Here is an 18,834-nt window from a genome sequence, read left to right as displayed (position 1 = left end):
GCGGCAGAAGTGACACTCTCGGAGCTGGTCAAAAAATAGCCGGCAGGGGTTTTCAGTCAGAATGGAAACATTTCATGAGAATGGGTCAATTTCAACAATATTTTCAACAGGTAAAAGTTTAAACCAATTATTTCACCTTTCTCACTGTGGTGTGACATCAAAAGGCGTCATGTCAATAAGGCCAAACCAGTGCATTGTGACTTTATCCTTTTAATCCCTCTCATTCTCATTGGGTCACAGGTTAAGTTCCTGCTAAACTGCACAGCTGTGCGGCCGTGCAGCTGCCTATTAAGCCCCACGCAGGATCATAGGACCTTCTGCAGCGGGGAGAGGTGCCCCCGCCGGCCAAAGCTCAGACCTTCTGCAGAGGGGAGAGGCGCCCCTCCCTGCTAGCCCTAGCACGGACCTGCCCTGGACTTGCCGCGGCCAGGGGAGAGGAGCCCCTCCCTAGGCTCAGCCCAGCCCCACCAGAGCTGCTGCGGCCGGGGAGAGTCACCTCTCCGCAGGCCCCAAGCTGCTGTGGCAAGAGAGGGCTGGGGAGAATCCTCTCTCCCTACCGCAGCCCCAGGGCAGCCTGCACCACAAACCCCTCATCCCTGGCCCCACCCCTGATCCCATACCCCCCACACCCCAACCCTCAGCCCCAGCCCTGAGCCCTATCCCTCACCCCAAACCCCTCAGCCCCAGCCCAACCCCAGAGCCCACAACCCCCGGAACCACAACACTTTGCCCCAGCCCTGAGCCCCCTCCCACATTCCAAACCCATCGGCCCTAACCCCAACATAGGAATCTTGTTATGTATACCAGTATGAAGGTGATGTGTCACACAACACCTCCATATTGGTGCACATCACAAAATTCATTCCACACATGGATGTAAAAAATTAGGGGGAACACTGGTCACAGGCCCTCCACCGAACCCAGGATCACTGCTGCCTAGCCTGTTCTTGGGGTCTCCAAGCCACAGACACACACAGGCTGTTCCTCTTTCGCCTCGTGTGCACTTCATCTGCTGTTTCAAAGCGTAACAGAACCCCAGGTGTACAGCTGAAGGAGCCTGTCACACAGATTCCTCTCCTCTCCCTCTTCCTCTCCTCTGAACACCCCCATTCTTCCTGTCTTAAGTACTGACTCCTTGGGTGCTCCAGGGCTGGAGCACCCATGGAAAAAAATTAGTGGATGCTCAGCACCCACTGGTAGCCAGCTGCACCCCTCGCCTCCCAGCACCTCCAGCCTGCCTGCTGCCCCGCTGATCTGCACCTTCCCTGCACCCCGGCCTCCCACCTGCCACAGTCAGCTGTTTTGTGGAATGCAGGAGGCTCTGGAAAGGAGGGGGAGGAGTGAGAAGGAGCATGCCGTGGAGAGGGGTGGAAGTGGGCCAGAAGAAGCGGGGCGGGAAGAGGCGGGACAAGGATGGGGGTGTTAAACACCCTTCTGGGCCCAGAGGAAGCCAGCACCTATGTTTCCTGGTTCTCCCTAATATACATCGCCCCATTTATGGAACCAACTGCCTCACTGGCCCACCATCTGCCATCCAAGTGTCAGTAATCCCCAACAGAAACTGGTTAATTGACCTTAATTAAGCCTGGAGTCTTCCCAGTGCTTCATAAATCACATACAGCTAGCCCCCATCACAGACTTTTCTATTAATATATTAATTTCAATATTATATATTTATATATTGCATTGAATATAACAGATCATGTAGTTCATATTTGATAAAATGTTTTGACATAAAAATAAAAGATTTTTCAGAACAGATGGGACAAACACCTGCCAGGGATGGGCTAGGTTTACTTGCTCCTGCCTCAGCGCTGGGGGCTGGACAGATGCCTTCTTGGGATCCCTTCCAGCCCTACATTGCTATGATTCTGTGGTTATCAAAACCAAACATTTTGATAAGTCTGAATCAACATTTTTTGGAATATTCATTCTGTGAGAAATTCCAAAGTGTTCGTCTCTTAGTTCCAATTTGTAACAAAAACAAATTTGGAAGTCTTGGAACATAAGAACCGCCATACTGGGTCAGATCAAAGGTCCATCTTGCCCAGTATCCTGTCTTCTAACAGTGGCCAATGCCAGGTGCCCCAGAGGGAATGAACAGAACAGGGAATCATCAAATGATCCATCCCATTTCTGCAGAATAGAAGTGCTATTTCCATCCAGCTCTAATGGTGATGCAGGGAGTCCATTAACCCTGAAGGGACAGCATACAGAAATCCTTTTTTTTTTTTTTTTTTTTTTGATATTTTTAAGGTCAGGCTTGACAAAGCCCTGGCTGGGATGATTTATTTGGGGATTGGTCCTGCTTTCAGCAGGGGGTTGGACTAGTTGACCTCCTGAGGTCCCTTCCAACCCTGATATTCTATGATTCTATGAATCCAAGGGGCTTGCAAAGGCAAATGTAACCATGTACATTTCCCCTTCCATGTTCCAGCACCACAGGTCTGGTTAGCAGCACCATGGGCACCCTTACAGAAGAGACATCCCGCAGTACTCTGCAAACTCGGCTATACGTTGTACTGTTTGCAATGGTCCTTATAAAGTAGAGCCATGATTTGTCATTCGAGGGCATGTGGTTCCCTAGCCTGGCATGCCCTTGGCAAGCTATTATTAATTGGGAGTAATGATATAGTAATAGCCTCACATGCTGCTCTGTTACTATTTCAGAGTGGTAGCCTTGGTAGCCCATGGAAGCTTATGCCCAAATAAATTTGTTAGTCTCTAAGGTGCCACAAGGATTCCTCTGTTACTATTGTACACTGTAGCGGGCCCAGGTACCATAGTGACAGGCACTGTGTGAAAGCACAGCTAGATAATGTACCGTTACTGCATGTAGTACTTTTTCCTAGGGAAATGTAAAGGAAATAGTCTGATTCTCCTCTCAGTTACCCTGGCTTTACCCTGGTGTTAGTCTGGTTTACATCAGTGCAACTGAAGCGAGGATTGGGCCCTGAAGGACTCTGTAACTTCGTTCCCCGTTCATACTGGCCTAGCCTTGGTGACTGTCTCAACCTGGGGGGAAGGACTGCAAGGCCCCCCAGGAGCTTTCCGTGTCCCGTGAAGCCTGATCAGAAGTCGGCATCGTTGCTCTTCAGGCAGGCACAGCAGCTGGGGTAAGCTGGGTTGCCATGGAGACGTCCAAAGCAAGTCTGGCAGTGCACTGCTGCACCAGGCCCCAGCCAGGTGGGGAAGCCTGAGGACAAACACACGCCAGCTCCAAACTTCCTGGCTGGGGAACCGTCAGAAGATTTACCTGGGCTACTTTGGAGACCCACCAGCCTTCTCCCTGCAAATAGGAAATCTGCATACTCCTGGGCAAATCCGTCCGCGTGAGACAGTGATCTCTCCGCACAGCTACAGAGCCACAGACTGGTAGGCTGCTTTTCAGAACTCGGGGGGCTCTGATCTGTGCTGGGCTGGCCAACAAGGAAAGCACCGTTTCAAAGATCAGGAAAAGCAAAGTGCAGGGCCGAGCTGTGGTTGCTGTCTATTTCAGTCATTGCATCAGCAGGTGCATGTAAACCTGTCAACAACCTAGAGAACTCCTAGGGGGCAAAATAAACAACAAGGGACAGATAAACTGAGGTGGGTTTGTTAACATTCAGAAATAGGGATGCATTTTGTCACAGCATTTTTTATCCAAGAGCACAGAGCAATCATGGTAGATTTAGTAAAAGTCACTGTTTTAAGGGGAAATGGTGTGTAAAGTCATTGGAGCACAGTTTATAGTTGGGGGAGGTGGGTCTACATGGATCCGTCCCCCCAGAGGGGGAAGGCTTGAGGGGAAGAGGGGGATGAGGAGAGCGGCAGGAGAGAAGGGAATGCATGAATGCACCTGACCCAGAGAGTGTTAGATTTAGCTCACTTTGTTTCTGCACTGCCCCTTTTATGAATATTTGGGGGGACCATGGCAAAAGCTGCACCAAAATGGCAGATATTGAAAAGGAAAAAAAAGGATCAGGAAAGAAACTCTGAGCAAACTATGGGTAACACAGACTGATGATTACAGTGGGTATGTGTATGTATGTATGAGCAGCACAGGAAAGATGAAAGAGATAAGGTATAAACCCTTTTGAATTGAGATAATGGGAATGAACATTTTTTGTATTGCATTCGGATGCATTTACATAGCATTTATTGTGATAGCAGCCGTTCAGTGATATGTTTTGTAAATGGTGCTTTTCATTTATACTCTGTAGATAAGTTTATGAACAGGATAACCTGATGGGGTTTCCTGTGATATCAGGGGACTGGACTCAATGACCCGGCAGGTTCTATGTTCCTATATTTGCCTAGTGTAGCTTTGCTGTGCTTTGCTTTTGTTGTGAGTTTCTTTGATGGCGAAACCTGACAGCTTAAAAGAAAATGGAACTATGGGAAGTTAGAAAAGCCAAGAACAAACAAAGTTCTGTTTCAGGGGCACTGCTGTAGGGAGGAACATAGCTACAGCACTGGTTTTACAGTTGTTTAAAGAGATTGGAGAAGATTTCAGAAGAACCCACATGAAAGTGTGTCCTCTGCTCTCACTGTCCCCTGGGACCTTCCCAGGAGTTTTCCAGGCTCCTCTCAACATCTTCCTTCCTCCCTTCTTCCGCCTCTGCTCCCTCTTCAGTCCCCACTGCTTGTGCTAATCACCTTGTGTGGGACGGGCCCCGCTGGTAGCGGGTGGGTGACAAGCTCCTGAGCTACTGATAGGGGAGTGGATGACTCAGGAGTCTGGGCATTAGGTTGATACCTTTTGCCCAGGGCACCAGTTCAAGTCCAACCAGTGTTCGGAGTGGCTGAAACACATGACTGTGTGATAGGAAAGGGGTCAGTGGTGTCCCGCACAGTGGGCAGTACTTGGCCCCCTCCCTTCACGGCAGCCTCAGCAGAGCCAAGGACTAGATGGGCTGTGGAGACAGAACACACCTCTCACCCTATCCGGGGTCTCTGCAGAGCAGAGCTTGGGTGCATTGCTGCGGTCACCAGGCAAGCTTACATTGCCATTGCCTGCGCTATGGCAGGAGGCCTGCGTTCTTCAGCCTGGCAAGCCATTCATTAGCCTGGCACAGGAGAGAATGGAGGGAAGGTGTCTGTAAGTTGAAAATACAGCTCTGCTCTGACTGTAGAAATGACACCACAGAGGCCTCCTCTTTATCTTCCCCTGCCTCCATCTGCAAAGCACTCAGGTTACACATCAAAAGATGGTTTTCTTTCTAACTGCCAGCCCCATCAATTCCTGGTACTTGAGTCTCAGACTAGGCTCTTTCCTTCTCACACAGCACTAGCAATAATAAAGGTCCTAGAGGCCAAACTCTACCCTCAGTGACACCTGTGCAACCCCATTGTCTTACCTGGGTTTGCAAAGGTTTCACTGATTGGCCCTGTAATTGTAACTGTCATGATGCTGCACCAGGAGAAACAGAATCCAGGTTGTTCTTCCACGGGATAGGCAGGAGTGAAAACGGAGTTGGCTAAGTAAAACCAGCAGCTTTGAACCTGATACACACATGGGTAGCAGACTGTGGAGTAAGGAGGGGCCATTTTTCTACAAACACCTTTCAGAGCTCAACCACACTTCCAACAAGCTCTTGTGTACTGTGGAGCGTCCCCTTTGAGGTGATATTGGGTGTCCGGGTCTGTCTACGCTGCAATCAGATGTGGGAGTGCAGCACATGTAGATGTACCTGAGCTAGCATTGGTCTAGCTAGGCCAGACATTGATAACAGTGAAGCCATAGCAGTATGAACTTCAGTAAGTTCTGAGTAAGAACTGAGTAAGCACTGGGGGTCCTAGACGGGTCTGTTGAGCGCACACTAATGCAACTTCACTGATGTTGGTTCCTGAGCTAGTCTGGGTCTGTCTACACATGCTGCAGGCACAACTCTGCCAGACCCTCACATGTTAGCCTCAAGAGTTCCCAGGAATCTGGGAGGCAGAAGGTGTCTCAGTTCTGCCAGGCATGCATTCCCCCACTGTCTACTCTTTTGTCCAGATGCTTTCCAGTTTCATAGCTGACGATTGCCAAGTATAGTTTGGCACTATACAGCATTTGTTCTTGGTTGTTTCACAACCCTTGTAAATATGCCTTTCCCAGCCAGCAGCTCATTACTTCTTAGGGAGGAAGGATGGACTTGTGGTTAAAGCAAACAACTTCAAATCAGGGGATTTGAGTTCCATTCACTCACTGGTCACTGTAACGCAGCCTTCAAAGACTCAAGAGTGTGAGCACCAACCTCAGGGCGGCCTGTTAAGAACTTAGACTTCACCAGCCAATAATCAAGTGTAAACTCCACAGACACTAGAACAGCCTAAAAATGGAGTCACAGACATTCCCCTTGGGTTCTCCAATCTGCCTTGCCACCCAAGTGAGCCTGCCTTTGTGACACTTCAGTGGTTCTCAACTAGGGGTATGCCTACTCCTGGGGGTCCGCAGAGGTCTGCCAGGGGGTACATCAACGCATCTAGATATTTTCCTAGTTTTACAACAGGCTACATAAAAAGCACTAGCGAAGTCAGTACAAACTAAAATTTCATACAGGCAGTGACTTGTTTATGCTGTTTTATATAGTTCACATTCAAATGTAAGTACAATATTTATATTCCAATCTATTGATTTTATAATTATATGGTAAAAAGGGGAAAGTCAGCAATTTTTCAGTACTAGTGTGCTGAGACTTTGGTATTTTTTTTGTCTGATTTTGTAAGCAAGTAGATTTTAAGTGAGGTGAAACTTGAAGACAAATCAGACTCCTGAAAAGGGTACAGTAGTCTGGAACAGTTGAGAGCTATTGTGATGGATGGCCCTTTAGACCAAGGATCTCAGCAGTATTCAGGTTACTTCCAGTCCAAAAGGACCAGTCATTTACCTCAGGTCAATTGTACCTTAGATCTCACACCAAAGACACTTGTGACCAGTGTTCCCACTAATTTTTTACATTCATGTGCACAAAGAATTTTGTTATGTGCACCAATATGGAAGTGATGTGTGGCAGGGGTGGGGCTGAGGGGTTCGGAGTGTGGGAGGGGGCTCAGGGCTGGGATAGAGGTTTGTGACGGCTCTGGCTTGGGGTGCGGGTTCTGGGATGGGGCCAGAGATGAGGGGTTTGGGGTATGGGAGGGGGCTCAGGGCTGGGGCAGAAGATTGGAGTGCAGAGAGGTGAGGGCTCTAGCTGCAGGTGGGGCTCTGGGGATGAAGGGTTTGGGGTGCAGGCTGCCCCGGGGCTGCAGCAGGGAGAGAGGACTCCACCCAACCCTCTCTCGCCGTAGCAGCTCCGGGGCAGGGGGTGGGGGTGAGGTGCCTCTCCTCCCCTTGATAGCCTGCTGCAAGGCCACACAGCTTAGAGAGAACTTAGCTTGTAGCCTATCCTATAATAAACTATATACAGATTTATAAAGTAGGAAAAGGAAATAAGAGTTATTTACAAGGTTAAAGCAGATAAACATATATACACAAATGAGTTACAATCTTGTTTCAAAAAGTAATAGAAGCTTCTATAATAAGTGAGCTCTATATGTTCTTTTGGGCTAACCCAGGCTAAGCACTGAGGATCTTTTGCTTATGCCTAGCAAACCTTGCCCCCCAGAGGCCAAGAGCATAGAGACAATCAGTTTCTTCTGTCTGGGATTTTATCCCCTTCCTGCCATGTGCTCTGAACTGCAAACTCAGCTGATGGAAGAATTCACTTGCATAACTTATCTTCATGGTGGGGGAGAGTAGGACAACAGAGTTTTTTGTCCCCTTTAATGCCCCACAATAGACCATCTGGCATCCATCTGGTGTCGATGGACCTTTCCCATTGGGCAGGATGTAGCACCTACTGTTGCAGATTAGCACTTTACACTAGTTAATGCATCTCTCCTGTCTGGTGATTTACATAGTCACAGAGGCTTACAATACAACCACTCTAATATTACCTTACAAAACAAGATGCAGATGTTATAAGTGAGATTAATGCATGCAGCAACTCACAAGCCTTCAGAAAAAGACTAAACACATTTATAATCCTAATATCTATTTTAACCACTCTAACTCATCGGTGATCCAGCCTGGTCCCACCAGGTATTTGTCAATGTTCCATTGAGACACAGGGGTGTTGGCATGAGCTGGCACCTGGTCTGCTGGCATCACAGTCACACTGCAGACCAGCATCAGTGCAAGCTTCCTGAACACCAACCCCCACCAATAAGCCTCACCCTGCCCTGGAGAGGCCACCTCTGTTGGTGAAGCATGGCCCATTCAATCCTTGGCCTTTCAGCTAAAATTGCCAACAACGGGGATTAGTGTCATAGTGGTTTCTGTGATGTAGCTCCTAGCCACTGGACTGAGCCCAGCAAATCCCTTCACACAGGCCCACTAACCAACTGCTGTCAGAGAGCCACATCATTCAATCCCTCCTGGCCTGGTGCAGATTCAAACCAGTGATGTAGAGGTGAAAGGCTCCAAATACTGTTACCAACACAACCACACAATTAGCATAAAATTGAGGGTAACCTCCCTCAGTGGTGAAACAGAAAGCATGTGAACTTGGTTGACATTTCCAACATGGTAACCTGAGGTTTTGCTTCTCCTTCTAGCTTGAATGCTGGTTGAGACAATGGAGAAGTATGAGCAAATACTAACCATAGGCAGGGGATCAAGTGCTGAGGTCTTCCTGATGAGGAACACAGAGACAAAGAAACTGTTTGCCGTGAAAAAAATCAAGACAGATCCATCAAAGAAAATGAGAACCAAAGAGGCAGTGCTTCAGGAGGTGACCATCCTGGGCAAACTCAAGCACCCCCACATTGTAACCTGCCATGAGCACTTCTTTGAGGAGGAACATATGTTCATCATCCAGGATTACTGTGATGGTGGCTCCCTGGATGACCACATTAAGATGAGGAAGGAGGGGTACTTTCCCGAGAACACAATCATGGAATGGTTTGTGCAGCTAGCTATGGCTGTTCAGTACATCCACTCCATGAAGATCCTGCACCGAGATATCAAAACATCCAATGTGTTTCTCACTAAGAAAGGGATGGTGAAACTGGGGGACTTTGGCATTTCGAAGGTCATGAACAGCACCCTGGACATGGCAAGCACTTTTGTAGGCACACCCTATTACTTGAGCCCAGAGCTCTGCGAGGATGTGCCGTACAGCTCCAAGTCGGACATCTGGGCACTGGGATGTGTTCTCTTTGAAATGTCTTCCTTAAAACCACCCTTTGATGGAATGAATCTGGTCAGCTTGTTTTACAAGATTGTGAAAGATGAGTATGCTGCTGTGCCAGAGTGCTATTCTGAGCCCCTGCATGGCTTGATCCAAACCATACTGGAGAAGTGCCCAGAAAAGAGACCCAGTGCCAGCAGCATCCTCAACATCCCTTATGTCCAGCAACACCTCAAGCTTTTCCTTCTTCACCAAGAATCCCAGCTCTTCAAGCAGCAACATCTGGCAAAGCTCCATGAGGAGGACAACACAGATCCCCTCCCACCCACATCTCAAAGTAAGACACTGTTGGCTCACCAAGGGAGGGGAGCCTTAAGGCCAAAGTCAGCTCCACCGTATGTCAGCACCCACAGTCCAGAGCTTTTTGAGCCAGAGGAGCTCTTCAGCACTCTAGACAGCAGCTCAGATTACTCTGAAGACTTTGAGCATGAAAGTATGTCTTCCATTGAGGAGAACTTAGAAGACGACATACCCATTCCACCTCTGATCAAGGAGGTGCCAAGAGAGATAAGTAAGAGCTGGGTACTGGCCACTGTTGGGGAGAGTTTACTCAACTAGTCTATCCTATGCTTCTAAATACTGTAAAATAATGGCTTTAAACAGTAAGTGACATCAGAGAGCCACCAGGGAACACTGGGTGTAGGAGGGGAGGAAAGGCTCCGGAGACCAGGCTGAAATCCAAGAAATGGAAAAGAGGAAAGTGTGAGATTTTGCTGGTTTGTTTTTATTTGGTGGGGAGAGAGGAAAGGGAGCAGCCCTGCTAGGCCCCCAGCCCTGGTTCTTGACTTTTTTGCCTGTGCAGAATGGGAGGTTTTCATTATTATTTATAAGAAAATCAAACAGCCACAGTATAAAGGCTGGTTCCTAAATCCTGACAACTATCATTTACATATACAGATGTAGCATCTCAGGAGATTATGGGCTTCATATTAAGAAGTGCCTCCAATTTTGTTTCTGAAAAATTACACGTGCGCATTTGTTTGCATAAACCTCACATTTCTACATGCAAATAGGCATCTGTGCATGCAGGGCAAGTAATTGTGAGCCTAACTGCACACTTTCCAGGCACAAAGTTAGAGGCCCCTTTGAAGGTGGCTGGAAATTTGTCCTTAACTATACAGCTACAGACATACCCCATATGAAAGCAGCAAACAGCTGCCTTCCCACATCATATTGAATTTCATATCCACACTGAAAATGCTCAGACCTGGCCTCAATATTAATTTTGTCAAAATTACAAGGGAAAACTATAATTTCAAGTGTTTTCAAATTCAGAACCCAAATACGAAATGCAGGCTTGATGCAGACACATACAACTGCATGTACATCCATGTATGATCTGCATATCTTCGGGATGAGAAGCACAAGGCTTTCATATCAACCTTCAGGTCTTGTGTGCAATCTGAACCATGCACCTCTTGCAGTCTGAGCAAAAGTCTTACCTCTAGTATGTCTCTGCTAAAATTAGAGGTGTCACAACTTTCATAGTATTTTTTCTTCTGCCACCAGGGCTTCATACCAGGATCTCTGTCACCAAGAGCCACATCCTTAAGCTGCTAGGGCAGCAATAAGACCGTTGACTCTTAGGTTCTGCAGGTTCTTGCTCTGTTGGGCTAATGAAACAATCCTGCATATGCCTCTGCTGTCCTGGATTTCCTCTGCAATAAAATATCCAGGCAACCGCTTTGGCTTTAATTCAGTCTGAACATTACACAAAACTGAAGGACTGGCTTGAGACATGTGATTCCCGGATTCCCTCCTGCCATGACCTGAATCCGAGGTGACGGCTGTGCTATGTAGAGGGCACAGAGAAATACTTCAGTCCTTGCCCTTTTAACCTTGGAACCACCAGACATTTCAGCTAACAACACTGTGGAGGAGCCAGCAGTTGGCTAGAAGGACCTCTCAGGGAGGTGCTGGCAGCGCACTGTGAAACCATGAACCATACAATATAATGTATTGCAAAGTTACCAGGCACTGCTAAATAACTCCACCTCTAAGTTCTAGGAGCATAGAAAAGTGTCCCAGACAAGGGCATGGGCAATTTTTTTTTGCACTGTCTGAGCTTAAAAAAAAAAAAGGATGAGCATTTCCCCTGAAATTTTGTATGAAAATAAGGACAAGTCAGATTGTTCTTACACAGGCATATAGCGCCATGTGGCTCTGTCTGCCCTATGTGCCAGCCCATGACACTGGCCACAGTGGCCAGCCATGCAAGGGGAGTCTGTGGAGTTCCTAAGGGACATGGGGCCTCTGTGCACCTAGCTCTGGGAGGCAGTGCCAGGCCTCTCGGCATTTTCCTTGGCAGGGGCAGCTCTGTATTGCCCACAGAGCAGGGACGTGCATCATAGGCACAAACTGAGCCCTATTTACATAAAAATAAATATGTAACCCAAATGTTTCCCTAAGTTGGGTATATAAGCAGTAAGTAGCCACAGCTCATTATGGGCTGTATAAGGCCTAACCCTGCAAGTGGTTACTACCATGTATATCCATACTCCTGTTCAGAGGCACATGATTTCAGGATGGGGGTGAAGACACCCAACCAACTTCATAATATTCTAGAGGTTTGCTGTCTAGGGCTATAAAGAGCTTTGTACCAGGCACACTTTTCCATCAGTTAGAACTAGACAGACCCATGCATACAACTTTGACTCTACTCCCCAACCTGACCTACAGTAACCCCTCTTAATCTAGTCCTGCCCCTTCCCGCAGCACTCTCTGCCAGTGGACCTCAGGCCTGGCCTGCTGCTGCCTCTTCTATTGCAGACAGGCATTAGGGAGAGCTAGCCATGCGAAAATGGCTGGTGGCTTTGGGATGAGGTAGAATCAGATCTAGGATAAGATCAACCAAGTGGATGTTTTTACTGGAGACTTAAGCAGGATTTAAACTAGAGACTGGTCTGAACCAGAGCCCCAGAGCTGGACACCTGGAATTTTGAGGGAGCTGAAATCTGGACCTATACCCAAATTTGAATTCTGCATCTCAGGACCATCTCTGGTTGACATCAGTGTTGTCATAGAAAACCCACTGCATTAAGCCCCTGCTCTGTCTGACATGTGTCTTCCTTCCTTTGTTGCAGACCAGTGCAGCTCTCCTGACAGACTATTACCCTCCAGCCCTCTGAGCACAGATTTACAAGGTACCTTCACATGTCCTGTTGGCACAATCCCTGAAACCCAGGGCAATGAAGGCCCAGATCAGGACTTTCACAAAGGCATGCATGATCTTGGTCAGATACGATATAACCCCCACGCCAACCATGTGCCCATCATTCGTTTTTGCACACAGTGCGTTGTTGTACAGCTGGGTTTACACTGGGAACAGATGTGGAAAAGACAAAATACATCCAGGAAGATGGTTCTGGAGCATGCCTGGGAATGTCGGGGAAGAGCCCCAGTGTCATGAGAGTCCAAGCTCCGCTTTGCAATCCCCTTGTGCAAGTCAGACAACATTCAGAGAACACCCAGCCCCCTGGCTGATTAATCAAACCCAGCCCAAACTGGAAATTCTTTCATCTTGTTACAAAGTTGCTTACTGCACTGAAAATCTCAGTGTTCTGACACAAGTTGCATAGGTAAGGGGTCCTCAACCTTCTTCTTTCTGAGTCCCCGCCCCACACACACACATGCTATAAAAACTCCACGGCTCAGCTGTACTGCAACAACTGGTTTTCTGCATATGAAAGCCAGGGTGGCATTAGGGGTTTGGAAGCAGGGCAATTGCCCGGGGTCCCACATCACAGGGGGCAACGCAAAGCTCAGGCTTTGGCTTCAGCCCTGGATTGTGGGGCTGGAGGCCCTGGGCTGCAGTCCTGCACAGTGGGGCTTTGGCTTTCTGCCCTGGGCCTAGTGAGACTAATGCTGGCCATGCTTGGCGGACCCCCTGAAACCTGCTCGCAACCCCCCAGGGGGCTCTAGCCCCGGTTGAGAATTACTGGCATAGGTCACTGGCAAACACAAGCCTTCTGGGAGAACCAGTTAGTCCTATCCTCTCAGGGTGTGTCTCAAGTAGGGTAGCAGGGAGGCCTCATCCCACACCTCTCTGGCTCTGTTGGGGAGGTTTGCAGTCCTGGCATGAGACATGCACAGGGCTCCCCCAAGCCGCACTGAGGCCATCCCCTGTGCAAGGGCCGAAGGTCTGTGTAATGTGGTGTGGAGACAGGGCATGGCGGTGGGCCAGGGTGTGATGGGTGGTGAGGTGTGATGTGTGTGTGTGTGTGTGTGTGAGGAGGTGTGTGTTGTGTGGGGGCACAAGGTTGTGTATGATGAGGAGTTGCTGTGTAGAGGCAGGTGATACGTGTGACATGCCAGGGAAAGTGAGTATGTTGGGGGGAGCGTGGAGCTGGGTGCAGCGTGTGTGTAGTACAGCAGGTTGAGTTGTGTATCATGGGGGGGGCGGGGTTTGGTGCAGAGGAGCATGTCATATGGCTCTATCCTGAGAGCAGCACCAAGAGCAGCCTGAGACCATACTAATGCTCTTGGGGCTCCCCTGCCCCTCCCGCTGCAGAGTGGAAGGATGAAGCAGAGCTGACCGATTACCCTGATGATTTCGAGGAGGTTGAGGAAACCAGCCTGGAGGAGGTGGTGAGCAATGCTCGCTGTGCGATCAAGGTGCCAGCTGACAATGAGGCATTCCAGGAGGAACAGGTGGATCACCAAGGGCCCGCTGTTCTCTCCTCCACCCTGAAGACTTTGCGGGAGACATGCAAAGGTGAGGAAACACTGGGAAGCCAGTAAATGCACTAGGGACTACTAATCTTCTTGCCTTTCCATACTAACTGCAGGCTTGCAGGGAACGGACAAGGAGGCTAGGCTCATCTGATTCCTGGGCTTCTGCTTTGCAGGAGACAAGCTGAGCTGTGAAAAAGGGTCCTCAGCTTTTTCCATGCTTTGATAGAATTCAACCACCCACAACCTCTCTCCTTCACATGTCTTGTCCTGGAATCCTTTGCATCATTCCACACAGGGCACGGGCCTAGGGACCCCTAGGTTCAAAAGCTCAACGTTAGCTTGAGGCCCCAGGTGGGAAGTAGGAGTGGGGGGTGGGACTCCACCCACCTCCCTAATGCTACTGTTGGTACCTTCTGGGGGGCTGTGAGACACATCTTGAGGGAGTGAAGTGCAGTCACTATGGCCCATTCTTTCTGCTGAGTCTGCCAGAGAGGGTGCAGTAACACTTAGCACAGTCCATCCCCAGCGCAATCACTGTACACACTTGAAACCAGTGAACTTCCTGATTGGCTCTCAGATAGCTAATCACCCTTATCTCCATTTCACAGCTGGGGAAACTGAAGCCAAAAAGTCATGTGACACACCCCAAACTGCACAGTGCATTGGGGCAAAGCGGAGACTAGACTGTAGCCTGGCTAATTCCTTCCTATCACCCTGATGTGGCAGCAGCTGTCCCTGCCATGCTAAGTGCAAGGTGCAGCAGCAGTTTTGTGCTGTAGACATCTATCTACCAGAAAGTCGAGTGAGATCTAGAAATACTACAGAATGACCACTGGGCAGTGTCAGCCTTCAGTCCCTAGTCAGCTGGGCTGGGTTTGAACAAGTGAGGTGAGAAGCAAGGTTCCATACCACATTGCCCAACTCTGAATATATCCACATGGGGTCATCTGAACTCATCTGTCTGACACTTGCTTGCAGGTGGGGTTGGACCTTCTCTGTATGATGAAATCACAGGTCAGGCCCAGTTCACCCCTGAGGATCTGCAGCCTCATTTTGAACATCGAATGGGCCCTGACCACCTGGAGACCTGCTACCTGCTCCTCAGCTTGGACCAGGAAACAACTTAGTCCAGGCCTCTTCATGGAAACAGCCTGAAGGACGAGAGTTTAGCTGAAGATACAAAGTAGTGTGCTGCTGAGTGTTGTTCCAGATTGGCAAATAAGGTGGCCTGATGGCCAATGCTGAGTTTTCACTCCTTGCTTGGTACATAAGAGCAGCCATGCTGGGTCAAACCAATGGTCCATCTAGCCCAGTGCCCTGTCTTCCAACATTCTTGGTCATTCTTCCAACAGCGGCCAGTGCCAGGTGCTTCAGAGCAAATGAACGGAACAGGCAATCGAGTGATCCATCCCCTGTTATCCACTCCCAGCTTCTGGCAGTCAGAGGTCTAGGGACACTCAGAGTATGCGGTTGCATCCCTGACCATCTTGCTAATAGCCATTGATGGACTATCCTCCACAAATAGCATCACAATAATATAAAGCACTGAGCCTGCTGGAATCCTGCTGCAGAGATGGAGTGCAGAAGGAGGGTGCAGTGGCATAGGGTGTGCAGTCACTAAAGTACCACTTTCCAATGCAAAACTAGGGTTTTTTTCTTTTCCAAACTACATTTTCATTTGCCCTTGGATTATTTTTTGGCCCAGGAGATGGAGCTGTAGGAAGTAGCACAATATAAATAAAGTTTTATGACAGACATTAGAAGGTTTGACAGCTCTGGGCGCTGACGTACATGGTATAAGCAGAAGGCTCACTCAGCAATGTGAAAATATAGACTCTTCATTAAGTCTTGTTCACTTGCTAATCCTGAAGTCTCTGAAAACTCCCCAGTCCTTGCCTATCTTGTGCCACAGCCAAATAACTGTTGACTTCCAAATGCTGATCCACAGACCCAGAAGCTCTAACTAAGCCCAGAGCTGTAACTGTAATAGGTACCACTTCCCTGGAAGCACAGTTTTGATCTGGTCTACTACATCCTTTTATAGGACTTGTGTGAAGTGAGGGAATATGAGAGCTAGTCTTCCCTCTTTCTTATCTTCAGACTAGAGTCCCATTGACGGCTGATCAACCAATGCTTCTGTGATTTCTAAGTCAAGCTGAAATTCTGAAGTGGCAAGAGTCTCATAGGTAACACATGCCATCTGTGCCTTCAGAATGCCTGCAGACACCTCTGCATGGATTGCCTCCCACAACCCATATTAAAAGGGGCAGGATCAACTTGAAAACCACTTTTCTATCTGAAAGTTGTGTACGAAAAATTCCTATTAATGAAAGAGATTAGAGGAAATGTATGTAGCAATTCCATTTTGACAGAACTCTCATGCATTCATTAGGGAGGGGAACTCATAGGCAGCGTTCCCCAGGCCTGGTGATGGTGGAGCTCATGGCTATGCTCATCACCAGACCCCACAAGTGGTTGTTTATTGGTAACAGCATCAGCACAGCTGAAATGGGGGCGTGTGTAGTGAGGAAGGGACAGGGGAAGTGTGGAGGTCAGAGGGTGCACATGGTTGTTGGTATTGCTGCCAGGTATGCCCAAGAGATCCTTGTTAAGGATTAGAAGGGAGCAGGAAAAAGCCTTATAAAACAAAATATGAAAGAAGCATTGCCAATCCTAAGTGTTCAAACATCGTGAGTCAGGCCCAAAAAATCATGAGCATTTAAAAAACAACTTCAGAGTCTTATTTGCCTTTAGAGTTCACATTTGCAAACCCAGACACTTACCTTTTAATGAAAGCTAAGATTCTCACATAATGTCCCAACTTCAAGACCTGGGGCAGAGGGGAAGGGAGGATGTAAAAATATCTACCAAGTATCACAGGAGTTGAAAACACTGTAAAAAGGAATTTTTGAAAAACGTCCTGTCCATGCTATTTAAAGGGTGCTTTGTCAGAAATCTGAATGTTTTAAAACAACTTGACAATGTCCCTTTAAATCTGAGATGGCTTTGAACAGCTATGACCATGGGCACACACAGTTACTGCACTTAACATAAAAATAAAGCTAAAACTCAGACTGAGTTGCTGATTAATAATAACTGCATCAGTGCCCACTTCACCTAAACAAACTCTCAGTCATCTGCATTACAGTGACAGTTCTGCTCTATTTCCTCTGTAACTCTCAATGGAGAAGAAAGGAAACACCAAAGCTTTCAGTATATTTATTTCTTCTTACTATATTCAGCTTTTGCAATATTGCTGTAATCATGTTGCTCCCAGAATATGAGACAGACAAGGCAAGCTTCTGTTGGTGAAAGAGACAAGTTTTCAAGCTTCACAGAGCTCTTCTTCAGGCCTGGAAAAGGTAATCAGAGTCCCACAGCTAAATACGAGTTGGGAGAGATTATTAATTGTAAGGGGTTAAGATATGTTGCAAGCAATCACTTATTCCAAATGCTAAATTCTACCAAACAAAGATCTCGGCAAATAATTTCCAGTTAACAATTTATTCTACAAATTTACTCTTTTTCTGCTTGCAAAATATCCTTGAGCCACTCCTGATTTACTTAATTATATTAGCAAAAAGAACAAGGAGTACTTGTGATACCTTAGAAACCTGTAATTATATCAATTATTCACAACCACAACTATTGATAAGTGATTTCTTGTCAGACAGGATGCTATTAAACAGGCATCCGATGAAATGAGCTGTAGCTCACAAAAGCTTATGCTCAAATAAATTGGTTAGTCTCTAAGGTGCCACTAGTACTCCTTTTTATTAAACTACGTTTTCTTTAGCCATCTTAAGATCTGTTTCTTTATCTGGTGATTGTGGGCACCTTCTTAACAGCCTGATATAACTTTGTTTTAATATAATTTAAATGGAAATGGAAAGGATGTGACTTCCTGCTTCTCAGCTAATGCCTGCTGATCGGCTGCTCTTTTAATCTGTCTGCAGAGGAAGGCCTTAGGCTTTAGGTCTTACAGTATGGTTGCAGACAAAGGCCTTATCCTTATGGAAGGATGGGAGTGGGGTACCCCAAAAACCAAAGTGATTCAGCAGCAAGATTTAGCAAGTCTTGATAGGTCTACTTCTTTGTGTTGGTTTTTTCCCCATCTCTTTGTTAACACCTTTTAGAGAGGAAGGATTACACTGTAACTAAAATAGTGTTAGTGAAGAAGTGTGTGGGACACATGTTATGCTTTGGAATATTCAAATATTATTGTATCAACTTTCTAAGTGTTATAATGATGCACATATCGTTATGGGCTGTCTAGTGACTGGACTCGTAGCTCAATGAGTGAGCTACAAGATGTTTTCCTGTAGGAGCTAAAATCACTGGTGGGTGTGTGGTGAGGGGGGAGGTAATGTATGCAAATCACTAATGCTAAACACAGCAGGTAACAAGTGTGGGGAAGTTTTGTCCCCTGGAGAAATAGCATAGAATGGTTTGACCTGGTTCAAGTGGCCTGTCAGAAAAAGAACTGTAAACCATATAAAGTAGCCACTGTGACACAGGGAGAGAGTTTACTCACCCTCAATCAAAGAACAGAGGTGAGATTGTGACCAAGAGGGACAGGCCCTGCAAAGGACCTGAAGTACTCTGAAACCTGCCAGATCTCCATGTGAAAGATGGGTGTCCACTTGGTAAGCCAGGCATTCATGTATGTTTTCTCTGTAATTATTTTGTTCTGAATAAAAAGTACTTTGCTTTACGAAGCCTGGCTGGTCATCACTGGTTAACTCTGTCATTGCCCCAGACAGAACAGGATGGCAGGTGCTGAGCAGAAGCTGGCCCCGCTGAGATCATGACAGTGAATCACAGGAGTCGGCAGCCTAAGGACCCAGTCTGGAGGGAGAGGATTGTGAGATTCCATCATGAGGAAGGTGATGGCTAGAAACCTGACATTTGACTGCGGTGCCGTTACGAAGGCCACAAAGGGGTCAGAGGTACAGGTACCTGG

At 47.5% G+C, this 18,834-nt stretch overlaps 1 protein-coding gene across 1 annotated transcript; it reads left to right on the top strand.

The window, feature by feature from the left end:
* Positions 1–3,185: 3,185 nt before the first annotated feature.
* Positions 3,186–18,545, top strand: LOC311525849 (uncharacterized protein). Its single transcript, XM_084638247.1, has 5 exons — positions 3,186–3,375; positions 8,563–9,708; positions 12,281–12,340; positions 13,708–13,911; positions 14,850–18,545. Exons 2-5 carry the CDS (start codon positions 8,568–8,570, stop codon positions 14,996–14,998), a joined length of 1,554 nt encoding a protein of 517 aa, XP_084494373.1. The 5' UTR covers positions 3,186–3,375; positions 8,563–8,567; the 3' UTR covers positions 14,999–18,545.
* Positions 18,546–18,834: the final 289 nt, after the last annotated feature.

Source organism: Lepidochelys olivacea (genome assembly GCF_965140295.1).
Source record: "Lepidochelys olivacea isolate rLepOli2 genome assembly, chromosome: 9".
NCBI lineage: Eukaryota > Metazoa > Chordata > Testudines > Cheloniidae > Lepidochelys > Lepidochelys olivacea.
The sequence above is the reverse complement of the archived record's forward strand: the minus strand, read 5'-3'. Positions and strand labels throughout refer to the sequence as shown.

Bases quoted from the DNA above. Each gene is read 5' to 3' on its own strand.
- LOC311525849 (XM_084638247.1), top strand. From the start codon at position 8,568: ATGCTGGTTGAGACAATGGAGAAGTATGAGCAAATACTAACCATAGGC. The intron at 12,341-13,707 runs GTACCTTCACAT...CTCCCGCTGCAG, and splicing joins TCTGAGCACAGATTTACAAG to AGTGGAAGGATGAAGCAGAG. The intron at 13,912-14,849 runs GTGAGGAAACAC...ACTTGCTTGCAG, and splicing joins TTTGCGGGAGACATGCAAAG to GTGGGGTTGGACCTTCTCTG.